General features: G+C 43.6%; 1 protein-coding gene and 1 long non-coding RNA gene across 3 annotated transcripts in view; one reads left to right on the top strand and one right to left on the bottom strand.

Annotated features, from left to right (window-relative positions):
• TMEM104 (transmembrane protein 104) overlaps positions 1 to 11,137 on the top strand; it is a 73,849-nt gene extending 62,712 nt beyond the window's left edge. For both annotated transcript variants that reach the window (XM_053375824.1, XM_053375823.1), the window contains exon 10: positions 10,307 to 11,137. In XM_053375824.1, coding sequence (XP_053231799.1) covers positions 10,307 to 11,067 — 761 coding nt within the window. In that variant the 3' untranslated portion in view covers positions 11,068 to 11,137. The remainder of the gene's footprint in view (positions 1 to 10,306) is intronic.
• Positions 230 to 5,777, bottom strand: LOC128407452 (uncharacterized). The gene is made up of 2 exons (XR_008328807.1): positions 5,495 to 5,777; positions 230 to 889 (listed from the first exon to the last, which is right to left on the bottom strand). It is a non-coding gene; the product is annotated as an uncharacterized LOC128407452 (long non-coding RNA).
• Positions 11,138 to 25,870: the final 14,733 nt, after the last annotated feature.

The following is a 25,870-nucleotide window of genomic DNA, read 5'->3' on the forward strand; positions in this document are numbered from 1 at the left end:
TTAAGTCCAGTCGCAGATACAGTCATATAAAATTGCTCTTGACTTGGTTGCCTTGCAGATAACCTAGCATAGTTATCCACAGTTGCTGAAACGTTGCTTGATGTGCTTGACCAATAATGCTTAGAATTGAAAGTCATCATTGAAACAATTAGATATCGTCACATTGCCCAGAATAACTGCTAGATTCCAGATCAGCAGAACAAGAGCCAACACATTTTAGCTCCGCAAGTAACATGAACATTACTTTTAAGAAAATGGAACATAATTGTATAGGGATGCCATTTGATGATATTTAGGTATAGCTTTGAATGAGATTTCACAAACCAGGACAGATAACCCAAAAGTATAAACATCCTCCAGACAATTGTCAGCATAAGAACAAACAATTAGCCTGAAGGCAGAATGATCTAGTAGTGACCAGTGCAAGACTCCATAGAAAAACTTAACGTTTCAGTCCCTGATGTTGTTGAGTTCTTCTTGGTGGTCTGAAGCCTCTGTTGGCCTACACTTGCTTTATGTGTGACAGGAGCACTCATTCCGAAAAACTTCACACTTTCTGTCAAACAATACCTGATGAGCTTGGGAAGGCTAAACTAACTTTTCCGTGTTCCCTGTGGAGATCCGTGTCCTTATCTTTCTGCCACAAATGGAATTTTTAATATCCCCAGGCTTCCAGGCTTTCCCTAAGTACCAATGTTTAGATATAGGCTCATACATATTCCTTCCACATCTGGCCAGAAGAACAGTTCCCTGTAGCAGAGTTGTCCACTTCTCTAAAATCAACATCTTCTGGGTCAAGTTGGGCAGACAGCATTTGTTTTCCTCACAGCAGGTCTTGCAAGAGGGAGTCTCATCACTCTTGAGTTCCCCTTCAGATTTTCTCTTTGTTCTAGGAGAGGGGCAAGGAAGAAAAGTCATTATGTGCCTTCTTTGCTGCTCTCATGTGTTACAAGCCTGGTCATATTGCACAGGCAAATCTTCTTTTAGAACATGCTTTTAGAGCTCCTTGAGCAGGAAACCATGGCTTTCTTTTCCTGACTACTACCTTAGACTGTGACTTCTTTGTAGCTCCTTTTTTAAAAAACAACTACATGAAGACGTCATATTTAATAATAGTATGTGTCGGGCCTTTCCCCGACTCTGAGGTGGGCTGCAGATGGGCTTTGTCTCAGGCATCAGATCAAGGATAGTAGGGTCTGAGGCAAATGTGGAGTTTGAGCCAGGCAGAAAGAAGAATTCCAGGGGTTGAAGGGCCAAAGGCAAACAAGTTATGATCAGGAGACCAGAGGCCTAGACAGGCAGTTTGTACTGACAAGTCTGCAAGGGCTTTTGGGGACTTGGTGGGACCTAATTGACTTGGAGAGACAGTTGACATTATTGGAGGCACCACCAGTTCTGATAGGGTCTTCCAATGCCTCCCCCCCCCCCGGTCACTCCATTTCCACTCCTGGTTCTTCACTCTTCTCTTTGGCCTGTCTATTTTTTGTTTTTTAGGTATAGGTATCAGCAGCGGTGGTGCTGCTTTTCACCCTCCCTTTCTCTGTGACTGGGTAGGTTGCAAGCAAGCAAGACAAAGCTGCTTGCCAGCATATACCAGATCCTTCATGACTCCAGCTTACCAACATTTTCATTAACAAAAATTCAGAACCCAAGGCAGGAGTGGCAGCTGGCTCAGGCAGTAAGACACTAGCTTTGACTTCAGAGTTGTTGAGGATGAAGGAGTAAAAGGCATTGGAACACTGACTGTTGGAAACCTTGGTTTGAGACCCCCTCAACACTTTTCCATGTGGCACAGAATGTATTAATACTTCAGTAAAACATGTGTAAATTTGTTATATAAGTTGCCTCAGCATGATCCTGCCATTATGCGTCAGTGCATGATACTAAAGTTGTCTTTGCAGAATTTGTATTTCTTTTTGTTGGGAATTTGTGCTTCTGCTTATTTCCCAGTTGGCAATGCTGTATAGACTTGCCAGAGAACCTCATTTCAACAACTCTAAGGAGGTTGTGACTTTCAAGGACATGTTGGCTACATGCTCTGAGGAAGTCTTGAGAAGTGCATTCAGGGGACCTTTCGCTTCCTTCAAGGGTCACAGACCAGCCTGAGAACATCCCAAATTAGCAACTGTTGCCCTTTCATATCATCTTGATCATTACAGAATGTGTTTGCCAGTGAGAGAATAGGGAATGGAAATAACCATCCTATTATTTCCATTTGCAGAATTGCACCAGGATCTATTTTAGTTCTTTAAAAAGTAGCACAACACAACATCCTTTGTTATCCATATCAAAGGTTGGTTATGTTCATGTGGCTTATGTATGAATAGGTTAGGGATTCCAGTGCTTGAAGTAGGACTCCCAGTACTGCAGCTCACTGGGCAAATCACATTTTCTGTGACTAAGCCACCACCACACAGGGATGTGAGACTAAACTACCAATCTGAGCTCTTAGGAAGAAGAGCTATCTTTAAAAGTAACACATAATCCTCATTCCCTATCTTTTGCCTTATGTGGTTTCTCTCCATTCGTCACCTCCACTGCTTTTTCTCTCCTGTGTTTCCACAAATGCTTCATGAGGGCCTGTCCTCAACTATCCAGGAGCCATGTGTAGTTCAGAGAAATTTTGAACAGCCCTTGTTTTCACAAAACCTGGCTTCTTACACTCACTTTTCTAAATACAGTGGTACCTCGGGTTACATACCCTTCAGGTTACATACGCTTCAGGTTACAGACTCCGCTAACCCAGAAATAGTACCTCGGGTTAAGAACTTTGCTTCAGGATAAGAACAGAAATCATGCTCCGGCGGCGCAGCAGCAGCGGGAGGCCCCATTAGCTAAAGTGGTGCTTCAGGTTAAGAACAGTTTCGGGTTAAGAACGGACCTCTGGAACGAATTAAGTAATAGTAAATGAGCCTAAATAGATGGCGGTAGTATTGCTTTGTTTTTCATTTTGCAGCTGTAAATAGTGCTAAGTGGGCTGTGCATTGGGGGATTTATTTTTTTTAGTAAATAGTGACAATAATAAAACCATATTATAATTTTAACAGGTTTGACTACCACATATTTTGCCTTTGCTTCTTATTCTCCTTTATCAGATGTCTCCATTTCTGGCACATTGTCCGTGTCTCTGATATCTCTGTGGAAACGGTAAACTTGGCCACTGATGTTCTTTAGCTGTAGGAGACCTTTATGTGAGCAGGAGCTGAGTAGCTGGGAAAGCCAATGCTGGAATAAAGGACATCGCTTAGAGCAGGAATGTGGAACCCCTTTCAGCCTATGGGCCGTATTCCCTTCTAGGAGCCGCAGTGGCAGATAATGACCAGAGACAGAAGTGGACGGAGCAATTAATTTGAACATTACCTTTGTATAGTAGGCTGGTAAGCGCACACACCATCTCTATCCAGGCAGGCAAGAAACATCAAAGCTTCAGCATTTCAACCAGGAAAACACTCAAGGAAGGTATAAAACAGGGCTGGTGAGGTGTGGCCTTGAGAAACCCAGAAGCCAGATAAGAGAGACCTGGAGGGCTTCCAGGTCTGAGGTTCCCCTTCTGCTTTAGACTACCAGAGCATTTGAGTTGTTGTATTCATCCTCATTGCCTTTGTTACATCAATACAGATGCATGGAGCTTCACATATGGCCACAAAACCCAGCTTCCCTCCTGGTCTATCAGGAGCTATCTGTTACAGACTATCACCCTCTCTTCGTTTTGATTTATCGCTGGACATAACTGGGTTTTGGAGCTTTGTCTTCATCTTGCTGCCACATAGGGACAGGAAGATAAATCTAGCCTGTGAATGTTTAGCTGTACAGTTCCAGCAGCACAAGGGAAAGGGATGTCCTCCTATATCCCCTTGACTAGGAAAATAGATCTGCCAGGATAGCTTTGGAGTGTTGAACTTCACCAGATCTTTGTGCAGTGTGCATTGAAAAAATTCCATGTACTTCAAAATAAGAAACTCGGCTGAAAGGGTATGATTTAGGAAGGCAGATCAGATCTCTGCTGAAAAAGGAAAAAGAACCTATTATTCCAAGTGCTGGTACTGTTCTCATAAAGTAGAATACGTATATGTAAGTGTTGCATAACTATTGATAGCTTTGCAACGTTACAATCTTCCATAATGGAGAAGGTGCCTGAATTTCAAAAGTACCCATCATCTTAGCCAGAAAGTAAGATGATACTCCTTAAATATCCAGCGTGGGATGGGAAGAAGAGGTCATTTCACTGAATTCAGTAGTCAGCAGACCAGGCCTTGCACTTTCGTCACAAAAATAACTTGCTTTTTTAAAAAGGGTGAGAGAAATCGACCAATTCACAGGATTAGTTCTCTACAGGAAGGCAAAATCAGGTCAGCTTTTCGCAGTGTAGGCTACCCTTAAAGCACCTGCCGGTTCAGAAAGGAGAAATAGCCAAGCTCTTATTCCACCATGACTTGATGTTTGTGGACCTGTTGGTCTCTGACTTGGAAAACCACCACATCCCATGCGGCACAGGGATGGCATGTTGGACTGACTCCTGAAGCAGGTTTGGAATGAAAAATGTGCCCTTGTAGGGTCCCCCTGACTAGCAAGCAGCTACCTGTTTTCATTAGTGGAGTATGCAGAGACATACCAGCTGACATAAAAGGCATCAAATTCAAGAGTCTGGAAAGTGGGTATGGGAAAGTCTACGGGGTTCATGCCGATAGCTTCGCTGAAAGGTCAGCTCCATCCTATGTGTTTAAGTGTTTTGTTTGTAAATAGAATGTATTTTATTTATAATTCTTATCATTTATACAAAAAGAATTACATTAAAAAATATAAGTATTTCTCGATCAGTATTACCCTTGTGCTTGATGACCAGAAACAAGCTTTTTTATATCAGGCTCTATTGCTGTGAGGAATAACCAAAGATCTCCTCTGACCATTATATGGAGGTGATTTTGCGTGAGGGTGTGTAACTCTTGCATTCAGCAACGTATCTCTTTGTGCAGTAATACTTGCATGAAGAGACAGCATCCTGCACACTTAGCACTGCTGCAGCCGCGCAGCATTGGTGTGTGGAAGTGGGAAGGAGAAGGAAATGGAAGCAATGTTGCCGCAGAGTGTGCGTGGTGCTCCATCCATTGGGAAGCACAGTCACTTCTCTGTTCATCTACATCTTTGTTTTCTTTTCTCAGTCACTTCTCTGTTTTTTTCACTTCTCACTTCCCTCTGTAGCTCCCTAGTCTCATGCCGTGGCCCCCCATTTATCCAATTTCTGCCTGTGGCCCCCTTGGAATATCATGGGGGCCCCCAGGGAGGCATGTGGCCCCCCGGTTGGCGAGCACTGTTTTGTTAGCTTGTGGGCAAGGACTGTTTTGTTGCAGGTTGGTTTTGTATGAGCTGCTCTCTGAGACACTGGGCTGAAGAGCAGGACACACATGAATGAATAAATACTAAGAGTGGCTTGCATTCCTTAAAGTACATGCTGCTTCTGGTGTGGAAAAGAATGGGTTAAATGAGCAGCCTGTACCTGATAAGGGAACTTGGCAAGGAAATAGGTCAGATCTTCACCCTTGATTGAGCAGAGATAGTAGAGATTTACTGCTTCTCTCTCTGCAGGGGAAGAGGTGCAGAGGTCTTGCAGTTAAATATAGTTAAGCTACGGCAGAGATACAGGACTGGACACCACAAGTCAAATTATTTTCCCCAAAGAGAAAGATCTGGATATCTTCTGCTTGCTTTTTCTGAGAAGAATAACCTGCCTTGCTTGTTCTTTCTTGAGAGCTGTCTCTTCCATGTCACTCCTGCTCTCTTGTTCCTTTGTTCCTGTCAGAATGTCCGAGCTCACAATTCTCTTAAACTCTGTTGAGAATATTTGGTGTCCTTGGGCAGGTTCTAGATGACTTGAAGGGCTTTGTACCTTTGCTGTGGTGGTTTGTAGTTTTTCTGTATTTGTCATTGATAGAAGAGACTTATAAAGAGCAGTTCCAGCTGCTTTATAATGAATCTTTGGTTCCCCCCCCCCACTTTTCCCCACTTTTTTTGTGTCTTCAAGACAGATGATTAAAGGAAATTCTCCAGTAAACAAAGAGGTGGCAAATGGTTTCTAACAGCTTCTGCTGTACAGAACATCTCATGGTGGTTATTTTTGATTGTTACTATGTTATGTGTTTTTGTGTTTTTATATTTTAAATTGTTCTGTGATCCTTGGAGAAAGCGCAGTATAGAAATTTAATGAATCCTCCTCCTCCTCCTCCTCATGATAGTAATATGCACTGAAAGCCTGTCTGGTCCAGTGGATAGAGATAGACTTGTAACTGGAAGGCCCGCATGCCTTAAAATTCCACTCTTTGAGCTATCTTTTATTATATATGTAAAACACTATTTATTCAAGGTTCCTAATTTCTCTTTATAGTATTGATAATCTCAATCTCAACTTCTTTTCAGTCTTCCATGTGATGGACCTTGAGATATTTGAAGATGGCTAGCATATGTCTTCTCAGTCTCCTCTTTTCCATGTTAAATATACCCAGCTCCATCGACCGTTCCTCATAAGGCTTGGTTTCCAGACCCTTGATAATATTGGTTGCTCTCCTCTGCACACATTCCAACTTGTCAATATCCTTTTTAATTTGTGGTGCCTAGAACTGGACATAATATTCAAAGTGTGGTCTGACGAAAGCAGATCCTTGAAAAATTGTGGCAATCTGGTGATGCTTTGCCGCAAAGAAGGTTCTCTTTATGAGGACTCTCCAGACGCTTAATGGTGGTCACCAAGCAGTACAAGAAATGATGGTAGGATGATAGCAACCTGTATAAATTGCTCAGTTCTTGTTGCTTTGGGTATTAAAAAGTGGAGTCCTTGAAATATATTGTCTATAAGATTTTTCTGTGAGCATGTCAGTATTCAAATGATGAACTGGAAAACAAAATAGGCTTTGACATGTTAGGCCTGCTTTTCATGACAGTTGACCCCTTTTATATAGATAGAGTTACGCTGGATGCTGGGAAGCATATGTGCCCCTGGTACAATGAGTGATCTTGTGGTTCTTCATAGGCAGCTACAATGGAGGGAGCACATGACTAAAAGTGCACTTGAATTTACTAAATATTGTATCTTAGGTTTGATTCCATAATACTCATAGGCAATATAAGTCGCTACTCAATTTACAGGGGGACTGTCTTCCTTTTTGTATCTACTGTTATAGGGCCTTTCAGAATGTGCAGCTTGTCGATTTAATTAAGAGCCCCCTAGCATTTGTCCCATAAGCCCAAGCATTGCTGTAAAATCTGGATTTAGCTGGGTTCTTGTGAGTGGCTAGTTAATTGGGTGTTTTCTGGTAGTCACCCTAGTTTTTAGTCCCTGTGTCTCCTCTCTTGGTTGCTGTGCTGTCAAAGTCCGTCTTTTTAAATGGCTTTAAATGTTCTGTGCAGTGGAAGTGTGCATTAGCATTCTGTGTGTTACAGTATCTGATTAATTGGTTTGGGGCTTCTGTTTCTCAGCCACAGCTAAAGACAGTTTGTACAAATGCCAAAACAGCCCATCTTGGCCCATTTGTTATCCTAAGCAGCCACTCTCCCCACTGAATACACCAAGTTGAGGCAGGGAGCAGGAGACGTTCCCCTTTCAAGCACAAAATGGCCAGTCTCTGGAACAAGCATGCCAGCTTGCCCCCGTGATTGAGGGGGCTGGTGCTGCCCACCATGTGCATCTTCCTAGCGACTTGCTGAGTCATTTCCACATGCTGTGCGACATGCTGACGTGTTGTGAGCAGCATGTGCAAGTGATGTCAGCATGTCGTGCAGCATATGTACATGGTGTGCACACGGTCACCATGGAATTTAGAGGTTGCCTGGCCCCCTCCTTGAAAATGGGGGGGGGGGACTTGGCCCCCTGCCCCCTCCAATGGAACACTATCATGAAGGGCTGTAACCTACACAAGAAGAAAGTTCGCAATCAAAATGATGAAGGCCTAATGAATGAACTAATTTTTTTCAGCCACTTCAGGTTTGGGTTTGTAAAATGGTTGCTTTCTGTTTTAGAGGCTGTTATGATCGCAAGGCTCAAAAGGTCAGCATAAGAAATGGAGATTGGAGAGGAAAAATAATTTAACAGAAATGAAACTTAAGCAGAAATTTACTAAACAGCAGTGGCTGCTGGTGCCCATTAAGATTGGTAGGGTGGAATGATATGATAGCCATGTTCAAATATAGAAAAGGATGTCACATAGACGAGGGAGAAAGGTTGTTTTCTGCTGCTCCAGAGAAGCGGACACGGAGCAATGGATCCAAACTACAAGAAAGAAGATTCCACCTAAACATTAGGAAGAACTTCCTGACAGTAAGAGCTGTTCGACAGTGGAATTTACTGCCAAGGAGTGTGGTGGAGTCTCCTTCTTTGGAGGTCTTTAAGCAGAGGCTTGACAACCACATGTCAGGAGTGCTCTGATGGTGTTTCCTGCTTGGCAGGGGGTTGGACTCGATGGCCCTTGTGGTCTCTTCCAACTCTATGATTCTATGATTCTATGATTCTATGATTCTAAGTCAGGGAGAACAACAGTAGGTATAGCAGAGCCAAAGACAGGTAAAGCCAACTAAGATTTGTCCCTAACCTCCTTCCTACAAAGTTCTGCAAAGGCAGCTCTGAGATGGAGGAGGCAGCCAGCAGCTAGGGCCACCTCCTAGACTGGAGCCAAGAAAGAAGACAGGCTTAAGGTGGTGGTGGCTAAGGGCAGACTGAAATTGGTGGGCAGCACACTAATTGCTCTAATGGATCAGTCACAATGTCACTGAGAAGGGGTGGGGCATATTTGGACCAAGTTGATTGAGAAGAAGATCCCACACTCCTATTAGCTAATTCATTAGAGTTTTAGAAAACATAATGGAGCTGAATGGAGTGCCCAGCGGTCAAGGAACAAATCTTCAAACTGAAGGTCCTTGTGCCCTTCATCATAATGCTCAACTTCCTGTTCAAGCACATCTGAGGGCCCTATTTATTCTTTATTTTAGCTCAGTAAAACTATTTTTGTTACTATCACTAACATTTAATATATGACATTAGACCTGCTTTGCCTTGCCCCAGCAAATCTTCTTTCGGCAAGCAAATAAACAGCATTATATGCTGTTGTAGTAAATGTCAAGTAAGTGTGTGCTTGGGACGCGGGTGGCGCTGTGGGTAAAACCTCAGCGCCTAGGGCTTGCCAATCGCATGGTCGGTGGTTCGAATCCCCGCAGCGGGGTGAGCTCCCGTCTTTCGGTCCCAGCTGCTGCCCACCTAGCAGTTCGAAAGCACCCCTAAGTGCAAGTAGATAAATAGGTACCGCTTTCTAGCGGGAAGGTAAGCGGCGTTTCCGTGTGCTGTGCTGGTGCTGGCTCGCCAGAGCAGCTTCGTCACGCTGGCCACGTGGCCCGGAAGTGTCTCCGGACAGCGCTGGCCCTCGGCCTCTTAAGTGAGATGGACGCACAACCCTAGAGTCGGACACGACTGGCCCGTATAGGCAGGGGTACCTTTACCTTTACCTTTAAGTGTGTGCTTTATGCCTGCATTTCAACTCCAATTTTCAGTGCTTTCTTTTCAGTCCCTGTTAGACCTTCTCCCAATTGAGATTAGTCCCAGGCAGCTTGTTTGGCTGTTTCTTATGCAGAACAATGTCAATGTGTTCTTTACAAATACCCTAAATTTAAATATAAGCCAGTTGCAAATATTCCTGTCTGTGTCATTTATGTAAAATACAGTCCCACTCTCCTCAAACAAATGCTGTGAAAACCAAAGGGCATGAGCATTGTCTCTTGTGCGCTCCTATGCTGCCCAGAAGCAATCTTTCAAATGCCCTTTCCGCCAAAGTGGTACATGCTCATGCTAGGAAATGTCTTCAGTGCACTTTTACTAACATGAATGAGACTGGGGACCCTGGGGTAAAGAGAAGGTGTTGAGTTCAAAGACAACAGTTTTATTTTATATTTCTTTGAGGACTCAAGCAGCAGCTGTGATGGGTCAAACCCATTTCCTACGAGGCAGATGCCCCTGAGAGAAAGTGTGATTGCTGGATAACCCTGTTTCAAAGATAGCCAACTGTACTTTTGTATTGGAGTCCCCACCCACAGTGTACAGCCTGGTGCTGAACACACATATTTATCTCCTTGCCTTGTAGATCTTTTCTTTGTATGCAGCGCTGCTTTCTCCAGGGAAGCAAGTGTCGTCGTCCCCTTATCACTTGCACTATAGACTGTAGTGATCCAGCACAGAGATTAGAGGAGGAAATGTATGTTTTTGTGTGCATAGCTTCTGCTCTGACTTCAACATGTTCCTTTTCTCTCTCCTTCCCCACCCCTTGTCTTCCAGCATTTGTCGTCATGATAATTATAGCCCTTCTCCGGATTTCCAAAGGGAAAGGGGAAGGTCACCCTCCTTTAGCGCAACTCTCAGGGATCCGCAATCTCTTTGGGGTGTGCGTTTATTCCTTCATGTGCCAGCACTCGCTGCCATCTCTCATCACTCCCATCTCCAAGAAGAAACACGTTAACAAGTTGGTCCTGCTGGATTACACCTTAATCCTGGGTTTCTACAGCCTCTTGTCCTTCACTGCTATCTACTGCTTCAAGAACGGGACTCTCATGGATATGTATACGCTCAACTTCACCAGCTGTGACATTGTCAATATCGCCGTTATCCGCTACTTCCTGGGCCTCTTTCCTGTCTTCACCATCAGCACCAACTTTCCTATAATTGCCGTGACTCTGAGGAACAATTGGAAGACGCTCTTCCACCGGGAAGGGGGAACCTACCCGTGGGTAGTAGATAGGATTTTTTTCCCAGTCATCACACTCATTCCCCCCATTATCGTGGCTTTCTGCACCCACGATTTAGAGTCCTTGGTGGGCATTACTGGAGCCTATGCTGGGAATGGGATCCAGTATATCATCCCTGCTTTCTTAGCATATTGCAGCCGAAAAGACACTCAGTTGATCTTTGGAAATGGCACGCTCAATAAACATTTGTCCCCTTTCCGGCACACATTCTGGATTGGGTTTGTCCTACTCTGGGGACTTTTTTGCTTTCTGTTTGTGACTGCAAATATCATATTGAGTGAAACTAAGCTCTAATGATGGAACGATGGTGTTTGTTATCAAAGTGGAGGTGACTTCTGAGACTTCTCCTTCTGATCTTGCACCTCCTAAAAATACCGTCTTGAGCTAGATGCTCACTTTATCAATTTTGGGTGCAGTGCTGCTTGTCCGGTTCCGTTCTTAATTCAGATTTTCCCCTTCAAAGTATAAAGCTTTGAGTGTGATCACTCCACCAGGCTGCTGTGGTCACACAGCATCTCTCTATATTTGCCTTGATCACAGATTCCCATACAAACTGTCTTCCTCTCTTGTCCTATGATATGTCAGAGGCTGTCAGATATGCATCTCTCCCTCAAGAGTGATGGAGGGGTGAGCCTTGCTGAAACCAGTCAAGCAAGCAGCCAATGAAAGCAAGCAATGATTCCTTATCATTCTCATGTCCCCTGAGGTGACTCTCCTTTTTCCTCAACTAACAGGGAAGAAACAAGAGAAAGATGGACACAACTAGTTGAATCAGATTTCATTGAAATGTTCCATGGCGTGGGGTCAGCCTACACTGAAAAAAATGAGGGAGAAAATGCCCAGGGGTAGATTCTTCCCACTCCAATACTACTGTTGTTTCCTCCATTTCTGTTACAGTCTTTCCAGCACACATCTGCCTTGCTGCATGTAATGTGGGATCAGATGCATAGATGTTACTGTGGATTTAAATGAATGCTTTTCATCTGGTGAGCATTTTGCTTCTGTCCGCTTTTGTGTTTTCTGTATGTAATGCCCAATCCCCTCCATACTTGATTCTATGCAGAGGGTGAAAAGGAGGTTGCAGTTAAGTCTGGGTGGGTACCACCAAAGCCTTATTTCATGAAGCATTGAAGGGAAAGCCTGTTTCCACAGTTCTTTTTTGCTGCTGAGTCGCTTCAGCATCACCGTGGTCCTCTGTTTCACACCAGTCCTGAGGCAGCAGGGCAGGCCCTGACTGCAGCACTCTCCATCGCAGGCACGAAGGTGCTAATTACGAAGGTGCTGCATGGGTAACATGTAAAAGAAGCACAGTTCTCATTTCCTAGCACCTCACCTGTGTGTTGCCAGATGTGGAGGGCAGCACCTAACCGCGTCTTTATGAAGAAATCATATGAGTAAGTGTTACCAGAGAGAATAAAATCATGAGTGGAAGCTAAAGCAAGAGACATTCATGCAGCCATTGTTTTCTGTTTGAATATAAAGGCAATCATTACTCCCTAAAGCACACTAAATTGCCAAGAGAATTCACTCCCGCTCACTAAAAATTAACCTCCCACCTCATCCCAGGTTCATGGTTGTTTTTTTCAAGGTTCCCACCACTTTGCCTTCAACATGACCTCATTTTCAGTTTATGTAAATTCAAGCTACATCTGACTAGTACTGTGCCTTGAAACCTGTGTCTGCCACAGGTAAATCTAAGAGATGTGTGTGAGGGGGTCTTAAAGGTAAAGGTAAAGGGACCCCTGACCATTAGGTCCAGTCGTGACCAACTCTGGGGTTGCGGCGCTCATCTCGCTTTATTGGCTGAGGGAGCCGGCGTACAGCTTCCGGGTCATGTGGCCAGCAGGACTAAGCCACTTCTGGCGAACCAGAGCAGCGCATGGAAACGCCATTTACCTTCCTGCCGGAGTGGTACTTATTTATCTACTTGCACTTTGACGTGCTTTCGGACTGCTAGGTTGGCAGGAGCAGGGACCGAGCAACGGGAGCTCACCCCGTCGCGGGGATTCGAACCGCCGACCTTCTGATCGGCAAGTCCTAGGCTCTGTGGTTTAACCCACAGCACCACCCACGTCTCTTGTGAGGGGGTCTTATGCTAAACATAAAGGAAATGCAGATAGGAAGGGGGGCTATTAACTCCTCCCTTGCCTGTGCCTTATTCCCCATACTCTGTCCCCTAATGTCACTTTTCCCTTGGCCAGGCTGCTATATCAGAAGTAAGTCAGTGTGAGAGAGAGACTCCTGGTGGGGAAATCTGCAGGGAAGCTTCTCTCTTCACCTGCACATCCCTTTTGCTCTTTAAATTATTCTCATCCTCCCCCTCCCTGCTTTATACATGATGGGGAAAGGTCTGGATTTAAAGACACAGGTCTGCTCCTGATTGCATGTAGTTCGGACTGTAGGACCTTTGCCGACAAGGAGTACTGACCATCATTCTGTGATGAAATCACAAAAAGCATTTAGGAGATTGCAGAGCTTAGAAGGGGTCATGGGTCACAAAGGTTTTAATATGAGGGAAATTCCAACTCTTTTCACTTCAAATATGTTTGAACTGCTTTTTCTGTTATTAAATTTCATCTTCCAAACCCCCGGATTATGCTTGCCTTTTCCGTCCTGGTGTAGCTGTGATATTAAATTTGACATTTCATCAAAGTGAGTTAAGAAATTCAGTGGTTTTTTAAAAAAATAAATCAAAATTACTATCAAGTATAATTATCAACATCAAATTGGTTTTGCTGCAAAAAAACAGATTGTTGGAAGGTGTGTTAAAAACAAACACAGCAAATTTTGTAACACAACTCTATTCATAGATAACAAAAGTCCTTGATATGTTGCATAAAGCTATGTTTGCCAACTAGGGGGAGTTTGCTCCAGGCACAATAAAACCTGATGACATCCCTCTCTTCTTCATCTCAAGCTGTACTTGGCAGTCCTTGCTGGTGCATCAGAGTCACCTATACAACCTGAAAGCTTGCAGATAGCTGATGCTGCTCCTTTGACACCAGGTTTCTGAGAACTGTCTCTGAGTGAATTGGTAAGGAATTACACAGTGCCCAGGTTGAGGGGAAACAAAATTACAGATTTTAAGATTCTATGTGCACAATCCATTTGAAATGGGAACCGTCCTGCCACAATTGGTCCAGAAGTTTAACAACTGCTTCCTTCTGTCACACTTTCCCATCACTGTTATAAGACTCTTGTCAGACTGGAAGTGAGAAAACAGAGCCTGCCCTTGTGCAATATGAGACAGGCAAGGATAGTATCACTGCTGGCATTTTAGCAGCAGAATAGATGTACCTGAGAAATGACCTATAAATGTATGGAAATTGCATTGTGGCAATCTCATTTTTGGCTGGCTGTAGAATGTGCTTAGCTGCTGCAGTGCAGGACATCTTCGGGAGAAGGCAAGCCTAAAGAGGAAACCCTACACAAATCTGAAGTGGAGTCCCTAAGGCTGTTGGATGACATCTTGTATGCCTCCCTCCAGCAACCCCTGCAGCCAAGCTGGTGCCAAACATATTGCTCTGCTTTCCTTTGGACCACATCAGTGAGGCCGAGCGGGGGCAGCCTGGGACCTTCATACACACTGCCCAGGCTTGCCCCCCCCCCCGGGAGGACACTGGTGCTGTTACTGCAGCTAAAACAATATGGGAGGCAGCAGTTATGAGTTATGGTTCTCTGCAGCAGCAGCAGCAGGTGGTTTAATTCTCTAACAGTTTGATTTCACCCCAAGAGAGACCCATTGCCTCTTGAGATAGACGGATGCCAACAATACAGAAGGTGCTGAATAATGCAAGCACTGTGTCTACTTCAGCCCCATGGAGCGGTCACTGAATTTTTCTGTGCTTTTGACTCTCAAGATAATATGGGTCACTTAATGCACGTCTTCACCGGCAATCTTCAAAGAGGTTTCTTCTCTTCTGACACACCTTTTCGTTTTCTCCACGAGCCATCTCAGAAGAACAGAAAGCACTGGGTTTCACAGAAAGCTGAAGCTGGACAAATTGCTAAGGTTACAGCCAAACAGCAAGCCTAGTCTGGGACTTCTGCTACTTTAGCAGTTCTGTTTTCCATCTTGTCAAAGGTGCACTACAAAGCACAATTATGCTAATTGCCTGTATTGCACAAGAAATGTGTCCTTTGGACAGCCTCCCCATCCCCACCACCTCAGCTATATGTTGTCATTTGGGATTTCTCCCTTCCCCTTTTATCTAAATCCCATGTGGCATTATGTGCCCTTTTGGCTTAGATTATATCTTTTCTCCTTTTATGTTGCTCCAAAGGTTATAAAATGTGAAATTTCCTCTTTGATTTCAAAAGAAACTTGACAGTCAGGGATGACTTTTCTCTCTGCATGAATAGGAAGAGCACTTTTGAAATGGCTTGGCAGTAGTACCTTCCATTCCTCTCTCACCTTGAAGAACTTCCTTTCCTGTTTTCTGATGGATTTGTATTGATGTACCTTCCCAGGTGCCTTCAGTATGTGAGCAGTGGAGGTGTCTACCTCAATTAATGGTGAAAGCCCTACAAGAGGAGGAAAAGTTTGATGCTAGTATCACAATATGCCTTAAAACATGAGAGAGATTGAGGTTGACCAAGATGGATAAAATGTATGTTTGTGTGTGTGTTTATTTTACTGGCACTATTACAAGAACCCCAAGGGATGGGGTGGTGGTAGAATCTCTCATTCCTTGGAGGTTTTTAAGCAGAGGTTGCATGGCCATCTGTCATGGATGCTTTAGCTGATATTTCTGCATCTCGGGGTTAGACTAGAGGACCCTTGGGATCCCTTCCAACACTACGATTCTATGAATCCAGGGCTCAACCTGGCTGAGTATGATGCAGTGGCTGATACCTTCTCCCATCTGGTTTAACGTGAGACAATATTTTTAATTGCCTATTAAAATGTAACAATTCTTCACTATGGCACTTTGTTGCTCTGTGTCCTCAGCTTGTCCCTGTATGTAATTATTTTTCAGAAAGGCATAAAGAAATAAATGCAGATTATGCATCTGTTGTGGTTTGGCCTTTTCCTGCATACATTAAGGCAGTGTATCTTGAATTAGTTTCTGTTGACGGATCAGTTGGCAGAAGTAGCAAAGGGGAGGGGGGCATTCAGGGGGGCATCCATGCTGGCAGCAGCTCGTGGAGTAATCCTTGTCTTCTCTTGTCCCTCCGTATTAGCCTCCTGCTTCCTGTAGCACTAGGTGTTCTCCGAAAAGTCAATTAAAACAGCTGTACCTTACCCGACTCAATTGCATTTCCTTGTGCTTAAAAACTAAACAAATTGAATCATTTTGCTGCCTCAGGCAGCAAATGAAGTTTCTTCTGGTAAATTTATTATCATCATAAAGCACAGCTTGATTTATGTTAAAATATTAAAAGGCATCTTTATGATGGAAATAAACAGTTTCTACTTTCTCCTTCTGTGGCTCACACGTTCTTTCCCTCTGAGGAATTAAAGTGTGGCATGGGATTTATTAGGGAAGTGGACTGTAAATCTGAAATCAAAGTGCCACTGGAGCTTAAATCCCTTGTCTTTCTACACTTCAAAGACCATGAGGAGAAAGAGCCACCCTTAAAAGTGAGACAGTTGGAAAAGGGGCATCAGGTTTGAGAAACAGACTTTGAGAAGAGGCCTTCGGGGGGAATCATGAGCTTCACCTGTAGTGTTATACTAGTTGCAGTGAAGCTTCTGGAAGTAGAAAAATGTCAAATGTCAGCATGGCTCAGTGAGTCCAGTCTCTAGTCAGTTCTTTAAAAAAAATCCCTAGGTAGCTTAGGACAAACCATTCACTCTCATATTTTGGATCCCTATCTGTAAAATTGGATGAATAACTCTTTCTCATAGGATTTTCTTTTTAAAAATAATAATAATATAAGGATTGTAAAACACTTAGCAAATTGATTAAAGTCCCGTGTAAATAGCCCTGAAGAAGTCCCTGACTGCTTGATTTGATCTGCTTAAAAAGTTAATACAGCCAAGAGTTGAACTTCTACTTAAAGCATCAGACTATGTTCAGTGGTTATACACAAGAGAACAGACTGCTCTTTCGGCCCAGTTCTCTGTGTCTAGTCGAAAAATACATGTCTCATTTGGATTGGGAATTCATAAGATAAAGTGCCCAGTATATTGCATATTTTGAAAACCACCCACCACAGCATGCAGATAAGCCTTGTACAATCCTATCTAGTGAACTAGATGGCTCAAAGCAAATGGTCTAACTAAGCAAGTGATAGAATACTAGTCTGTCTTACTGGATTTTTGTTGTTGTTTTTTAAATATCCGGCCCTTTTCCCAAAGGAGCCAAGGGCAGCAAACAATGTAGTAAAGCAGTACAGTTCAAACTTAATTATAACACATTTATAATGACAAGATCATCTAAAAACATTTGAAAGCAGTCACATACCCTCAGAGCTAATAATATAAAATTGCCAGGAATAATACCTCTCAGCCATTAAATGCCTGGTTGAACAAGAATGTTTTAAAATCCCTCCTGAATGTCAATAATGTGGGAGATGGAGCACCTCACCAAAGAGGGTCTTCCGTAATGGGGAACTGCCACCAAAGAGGCCCTGTCATGGGTTAGCACCAATTGAGCAGCATCTAGTATAATGGACTGCATCATTGCAGAGTGGGGTCACAAGTTTGAATATTTAAAAAGCTTCCTGCAAGTTGAAAAACCACATCACTGGCAATAGTGAAGAGAGGGCTGGGATAGAAGTTTGTAATGTGTTGAGGGTGTCAGAGAATTTACAGGGTGGCTTTGCATTTGAAAAATCTCCCCCCAAAATAGTGTGTGAATGCCCCCTATGTGTAGCCTGGCATGGTGCAGCTCACCTCACCGCTTCTAGCTGATGTTTGTACAGTGGTACCTCGGGTTACATACGCTTCAGGTTACAGACCCCGCTAACCCAGAAATAGTACCTCGGGTTAAGAACTTTGCTTCAGGATGAGAACAGGAATAGCACGCCTGCGGCGCAGCAGCAGCAGCAGGAGTCCCCATTAGCTAAAGTGGAGCTTCAGGTTAAGAACAGTTTCAGGTTAAGAACGGACCTCCAGAACGAATTAAGTACTTAAGTATAGGTACCACTGTATAAACCAGATCTTAGAGAAGCGTTTTTTTAAAACAACTTACTCGCAGACCAGGGTCGTACTGTAAAGTGCCACAGTTTGAGGCAAGGCATTTGTATTTATCTCCTCTTCCTAGGTGGCCCTCATTTTCTCTGCCCCTATAGAACCATTACCTTTGAACAAGCAGCTCATTTCTTATTGCCATGTGACAAGGACCTTGAATGCAGGGCAGCTTCTTTCTTTCAGCGGCTAATGACTGGAGTCTGCCTTGGTGTGTCAATGATGCATTTGTGTGTGGCAAAATCTCTTCTGACACAGCAATAAGATTTGCTGGTGCCCAGATGCTTAGAAGAAAAATGGCCTGTCTAATCAAGAGGGTGTGCCCAACACTTGGTGTGAGGTGGGAAGATCTGTGTACATATGTGCAGTGTTCTTTTGGACAAGTCCCTGCCACAAACTCTGACTAGTCCATCTGCTTCAGGAAGGAGCCCGATTCATCCTGCCAGCACAGGTCCTAATCCAGATAACAAAGATAGAATGAACAGAATCGGTTGGCTCCCACTGCACATAATTCCCCCCCCCCTTGATATGTGTGCTGCTATTCCCTTCTGCCACATGGCAAGTGTGTGGGTAGGCTTTTCTTGCAAGGAAAAAGAGAGTTTTGACACATTCTATCAGGGTTAGGGGACGCGGGTGGCGCTGTGGGTAAAAGCCTCAGCGCCTAGGGCTTGCCGATCGAAAGGTCGGCGGTTCGAATCCCTGCGGCGGGGTGCGCTCCCGCTGCTCGGTCCCAGCGCCTGCCAACCTAGCAGTTCGAAAGCACCCCCGGGTGCAAGTAGATAAATAGGGACCGCTTACCAGCGGGAAGGTAAATGGCGTTCCGTGTGCTGCGCTGGCTCGCCAGATGCAGCTTGTCACGCTGGCCACGTGACCCGGAAGTGTCTCCGGACAGCGCTGGCCCCCGGCCTCTTGAGTGAGATGGGCGCACAACCCCAGAGTCTGTCAAGACTGGCCCGTACGGGCAGGGGTACCTTTACCTTTTTATCAGGGTTAGAATGGTGCTGGTACAAGTAGACCTCCCTGCTCTCCCCTTGCTTAATGGGGTAGACTATGTCACGGGAAAGGTATATCGCTGAAAATCGGGTGAAGGCAACTTTGCAAGCCTTTTTTTGGGAGGCTGGAAGACTCCCGTGGGGAGAAGAGGGCATGGGAGTCAGTTTGTGCCAACCCCATTATGCATTTTCAACTCTGAATCCCTGCCATTGTGTTCTGCAGTTAGCACTGTGTCTCTAGCTGTATGTATTTATGAGAGCTGGAGTCAAAGGAGGAGGGAAATTAGCTTCATCCCTATCCTATTTATTTTCTCCCCATTTCTACTGAGGATACCAGCTGTGAGGTTTTGGAATGTTGATGCTCCAGTAAGAACCTGAATGACATCTCAAAGTCATTGAGCACAGCCCACTGACCAGACTCCAGATGGCAGCAACTTTTGTCACTTTCATCCAGGCGATTTGCAGATTCGCACTCTTATTTTCAATTAGTTATTCTGGGGAGGAAGAACTCCCTGCTTCATTTCTCATGGCTAACAGAGTTGGGAATCCTCATTGTTACCATTTAGAATGCAGCCTCATGAGAAGCTAATGGTTAACTCTCCCATATTAAGGTAACATTTCAATGTGACTCAGTGAAAGGCTGCTTATGTATTTACTCCTGAAATCTCCCAGTAAAATTCTGGAAACAATAGGATTGCCATATTTCAAAAAGTGAAAATCCAGACACAAAAGTTGTTGAAACTTTTCTCTTTTTTCCATAGTTGCTTCGCTATTAAAAAAAAAATATTAAGGAAATTTACCAAAAAAATCAACACTTCCAACATGGGTTGCTATACACCAGGGTTTTCCCAATCTTCAGAAATTCCGCCCAGACGCTATTTCTGACAAATGAATCCCAGACATGTCTGGGAAATTCTGGACAAATGGCAGTCCTAGGCAACAGGAACTTAGGATCTGGTTCTGTATTTACATGCAGTTTTTCCATGCTGCCAGCATCAGTTACAAGGAAAAAATGTTCATGGGGACAAACCTCATTGGAGGAATAGTGTTGACAACATCAGAAAACAAAAAAGGAAATCAAAGCATTATGCAGTCAGATGTGAAAGAATCCTGAGAACTGTAGTTTTGTGCAGATGCTGAGAATTGGAGCTCTGAGTGAAAACTACAGTTCCCAGAATTCTTGGGGGGGGGGGAGTCATGTGTGCTAAATGTGTGTTGGATGTGTTTTAAATATATGGTATGGATCTGCCCTCAGTGCCCTCTGGAAACCAGAGATTTAACTTCTCTAGGTTTGCCATCTTCCCCTATGGCAGATCATTTATAGATCTTCTGCAGATCTCTAATTTTTAATCAATAATATTAATCTGACAAGCTTTTAATCACATTTTAATAATGGCCAAAGCAAGTTGTGGTTACAGTCACATTGCTGTCTGTTGAGCCGCTTTATAAACCTTTCAACTTTTGGTTAATAAAGAACAGCAGTGAAAACTTTAAGCTGCCACCATCAGAGCTTCCTCTTCTGTACCCTAGATGTGACTATGGCAGCCTCTCTTACTAAGGGAAAAGAGGTGGGTTGAAAGTTAATTACACAGTGCCAGTTAAAGTAGAAGATGGATGGAAGTCTAGGATGTACTGCCAAGTGGTAGAGGGTAGTCCTGGTGTGATGCCACCTTTTACCTTATAACACCTGCTTCTGGGGACGAGGAGCAAATCTATGCAGTGGGGGGCAGGGAGAGAAGCCGTGAAGGTGGTGGCCTAAAAACTAGGTCAAGGCTGTATGATCATCAGTCGCAGCCACCTTGGCAGTAGAGAAAGTTTGCAACTCTTAAAGTGCTGCTTTGCACATTCAGACACATGCATTTCTGAAAATGACTATCACTCCTGGTACCAAATCGCCTGCCGCTGACTGCGTAATGGATAACCTTTATAATCCAATCCTTTTTCAACACATTGGTTGACAAGGGCAGTGCTAGGCGGTGGGGGCGGATCCAATTGAACAGTTCCTATCTTGGGCTTGTAGGTCAGATTTTCCGTTACAAACTGGTATCACTTTATCCATCTGAAAGTTTTGTAGAAATTTCTCCCAATGTATTAGGAATTAGGATTAGCAAAAATTGCCATTCCCACCATGGGAATCATTCTTCTTAGTTTTCTAAGCACCAGTGGTCAGGTGGGAAGTGTGATTTGGGGTAGGTAGGGTCTGATGAGAGCCAATGTCTTGGAAAGGAAAAGTGGCTTTCTCTAGAAATCTCTTAAGTGCTGTCTAATAATAGTGACTTTGATCTCATTTCAGAGCGCTGACCCAGGATCTATGGTCCTCTGAGTTCATCAAACTATTTCCAAGCCAAACAGCTTTTGGCTCCAGTGGTATCTATATTCATGGGTAGGGAGTCTCCTTTTTTCAAGCCATGCTTTAATTAGTTCTTTGCATATGCAAATAGGTTCTAAGTCACTTAAGCAGCATACTTGATAGAAATTTCCATTTCTGAACAAGGTCAGCTGGTACCTTCCAATTGTCCAGTGACTCCTGATTATAATGCAAACATTCACCCCCGCCCCATGATATTCCTCCAATTAAAGTTAGCTTTAGGCAATTGTTCTAAGTAGACTCTAAGCTGCTAAGAGAGACTGTCAGAGAGACCTTATTGAAAGAATATTTGGCTCATGGAAACATTTTGTTTAAAATTATTGTCCTTATTTTTTAAGAAGACCTTTGCCTGTTGCTTCTAATCCTGAAATAGTCACCTCATGTTGTTTTGGCTGCCCTACATATGCGCAATAAGCTCATCCTAGCTCTGCTGTAAACATCTGTTTTTTTGTACCAGTGTTAAGTATCATGGCTTCACCTAAGGAATCCCGGGAATTAGTTTGGTGAGGGTGCTGATAATTCAGTGTTAGATGGCCCTCACGCTTGCAGAACTACAGTTCCCTGGGAACGGGGAATGGCTATGGCTGTTGTTGTTGTCATCTTGCAAAGAGTCTTTTAGCACCTTAAAGGCTAATCTGTGTTCATACATCTGATAAAGTGGATTCCAGTCCATGAAAGTTTGTGCCATAATAATTTTGCTAAATGAATACAAAATTTAAAGGCTTGCAATCTAACAGCCATGATTTAAAAGGGAAAGGGGAAAGCAAAGGAAGCTAATTCAGTTACCAGTTCTTGCAAGTTACTTAGCCTCAGCAGTATCACCTGATGTGGACAGGTGGGCCTTCCTGTCTTTAAGTAGAAATACACACCCACAACCCAGCTGCCCTTAGTCCCCTGGCTGATGGCAGAGGACAGAATATGCTTCAACTTCAGCTGGAGATGATTGTCCTTTTCTGGTAGGGAGAGGGCAAGCTAGTGCCTTGTATCTGCTGCCTGTCTGACCTTCCCCTTGCTGTGAGCTTCTTCCAAGGAGGCAAGAGGCCTGCCCATGGCCCATTAAACCAATTTAAGTCCTTGCCTTCAGTAGCAAGCCCAAATTGCCAAAGACATGATGCCATCGCCCAATGGTAAGTGCTTGGGAAACTGTTCAACTAAAATGAAAGAACTTTTTTTTTGTAATTTCCCCTTTCTTTTCATTTCATGTGTGCTATATGATGGCCTTGAGCAGTAAAGTCATTAGGATTGATGCCGAGACAACATTAGGAGTGTTGCAGAAAATGTTGCAGACACTTTCGCTATTGCCAGTTTGAGAGTGACTCAGAAGTGTTTTCTCGTGTACATTGTAGTTTTGGAATCAGGGTAAGAGCTTCAACAAGCACAGAAGGAGGGAAGGAGTGACCAGCTGGAAGAAATGCCCTGCTGACCATCAGTTGCCAAATCATGCAACTGCTTTCTGGTGTGTCCATCTGCATATCCAGGCTTATTTGTTTTCCCACCTCTGGTACTATCTGATTTGAGTTTAGAAAAATATACACCTAATGAATTTATCTGGTGCAAAACTCAAAGGTGTTGCCAAATTTGCAGTGAGGATTTTTGCTTCTAGTGGGAATGTATTTTGCTTCTTTTACTCCTAGCTTGTGATGAGTTCAAACCAGTCCCTGGTTCAAAGAACTGTGGGATACAGTTTTATTAAGCAGGTGCAAACAAGGTGTTAAAGGGCTTCATGAAAGTCAGTCAGAATTTTGCAGTCTGTTTTTGCATCTACTTACTTGGATTCTCTGAGGTCTCTGAAAAATTTCCATTGATTAAAGGATTTCTCTAGTGCCTAGCATCAGCTCAAATGCAGTCAGCAAGATTTTAGTGCTGGGAATTCCTGAATTAAAAGTTTAAAACTTGCAAATTAACAGTCATTAAAATACAGCAAAATCATTCAAAAATATTGTGACCATCATCAGCATTTTTGCATGATGAAAATGAGAGGTTGACTCGTCCTATAGGAGGTTTAGGTTTTGATTTTTGAAGTTCAAAAATTGAATTAGTCTCCACTTTAGGTTTAATCCAAAGTTGCTTGCAATGTGTAATATCCTGTGAAAGCAAAATACAGTGAATAATTTCTAAAGCAATCTCCTTGCACATCAAATTAAACTTTCCCTGTGTGCCCCTTGAGGCCCCTGCATAACTTGTTTTCATCTCAGCTCATCTTTGACTTCCGTGCTGATTCTCATCATTCCTTTTATTCTTCTCTTGCTGCTTTGCAACCATTTGCAGGCTGTTTGGAAATCTTGGGTTTTGCTCTTTTTCCACAAAAACAAATTTCCAGCGGTGTAGCCCTGTTAGTCTGTTGAAGCAAAAACAACAAACTTGTGGCAGCTTAAACGCTTCCTGGTCTAATCACTATTGATTATTGTTATATTGAAATAATTATAATATAATAATGAGTGAACTCATTGCTCAAGTACGGATTCTTTGGTCGCCCAAAACAGCCCCATTCCTGCACAAAAGGGAGGCAGCAAGGGGACATCAAGGTTTTCGAGGGTACACAAAAAGGTACTGGTCTAGAGTTGCAAACCTAGGTACCCTCATTTTGGAAATAGACCCACTGAACGTGCTCTGCTGAACATACATAGAGCAGTGGAAACCTAAGCAATATGGGTATCTGTTTCTTGCTCCATCTAGGGATTTTGTATCTGTGGCTAGCTTAAAATCTCTGCCCTTAAATCCATAGATCCTTGGGCATTAGTCATCATTACTCTAAACTACCCTTTTCGATCTCCACAAGATGATTATGTTCTAGCTATAAAAATCGGTGTCTCAGGGGAGCTGAGGGTTTCATTACCCAGCAAACATTCTGATCTTTCTGTTCATTGTATCTGCGGGGTAGCATAGCTTCCCCCACCCCCTGAAAAAATATTTTCCCAGTTTCTTTATTGTTAATGAATTATTACAAAGACCAACTGGTGGGGAGGGGAGAGTTCATTTTCTCAGGTACTGGAGTCTCAATCAAATGAATTTGAAAATGGGTTTTATGAATTGCCCTCAGGGTCAATGGCAAGGGAAGAGTGATGATTACAGATTTTAGACACATGGAAACCAATATTAAAAAAGGAAATAGTTTCCCACAAGAAAACAGTTCACAATATTAGCGTCTCCTGCTGTTAACCCTTTGGCTGTTCAGAGCTAGGCAACCTGCAGTGAGTAAGTTTTGTGACGTTCCTTACCCTAGATGGCTCTGTCTCTTGTAGATGGTGGAATAAGTGCTGTACATACTTAAAAGATGGAATTGGCTGCAGCAGGATGTTGCAAGGGCCACCAGTTTAGATATCTTCAAAAGTGATTAAACAAATTCATGGAGGGTTAGGTTACCAGTAGCGTTATATATGATGGCTATATACCAGTGGTGGCGAACCTATGGCACAGGTGCCAGAGTGAGCCATGCAGAGCCCTCTCTGTTGGCACACACCATCACACCAGCAATGCCATTGTTTGGAGTTTTCAAATTGGGCAGCCACTTCCCCCCATGCCACCTCGTGAGTAAACTGCTCGCTCCCCGCTGGCAGCAGCTTAGAGGCAGTTTATCTCCCCAAAGCAGCTGTATTCCTGCCTCCCCGCCCCCCCCGAGATTGGTGGGATTTTTTTGCAGCCAGCAGGTTGTAGTTGTGTGATTGGTGGGTTTGTCAAGGGTTTTTGCTGACTGGTTGCTGCCTGTGATTCTTGAAACTGTGTTGTTTCTGCTCCAGAGAAAGTGTTTATAATGCTTGTGAGTGTTTTTCTCCCCCCCCCAAAAAAAAAACAACACCTGTGATCCAAGCCACTCAAAAAAGCTCTGCTAGTCTTGGTAATCCCCCCCAAAAAACTCTGGGCAATGCCCCCCCAAAAGCTCAACAACTCGGGGCAGCCCCACCCCAGCTCATTTTATTATGGTATATTAATTATTATCCCATATTTAATTGCCATGTTGGCACTTTGTGATAAATTAGTAGGTTTGGGGTTGCAGTTTGGGCACTCGGTCTCCAAAAGGTTCGCCACCACTGGTATATGCTATCTCCAGACTTCTGAATACCAGTTCCTGAGAAACTACATGGGAGAGGGCTGTTGCTCTCACATCCTGCTTGTGGGCTTTCTAATGGCATTTGGATGACCACTGTAGAAAACAGGATTCTAGTCTAGATAGCTCTTTGGTCTAATCCTGTCAGACTCTTCTTTTGAGCAACAACCTGCTCTTCATAGTCCTAGCCAGCCTGGTTCTTCCATCAACCTGCAGGGTGGAGACCAGTTGAGGATATTTCAAATATTTACTTTCTGGCCAGTTTGCTAAGAGGAAGAACACTTACGGATCTCTAGCGACAGCTCTAGGAATATGTGCTTGGTGAAACAAATCCAGATTTATTTGTTTATTAAGAGTATTTTTATACCACTTTTCAGGAGGACCTCACAAAACTGCTTGCATTAGGTTATTACAACAGTAAGCACCATTAGAAAAGAAGAGAAAAGACAACATGTTTTCTTAGGAAAAGCTCTCCTTGCTTCTTCTCCCTTCTCCCCAGGGCAAGATGGTTCTTCAGATAGACCCATCTTTCCCCACCTAAAATAAAATGTGGTTTG

The sequence above is a fragment of the Podarcis raffonei genome, chromosome 2 (genome assembly GCF_027172205.1).
Source record: "Podarcis raffonei isolate rPodRaf1 chromosome 2, rPodRaf1.pri, whole genome shotgun sequence".
Taxonomy (NCBI): domain Eukaryota; kingdom Metazoa; phylum Chordata; class Lepidosauria; order Squamata; family Lacertidae; genus Podarcis; species Podarcis raffonei.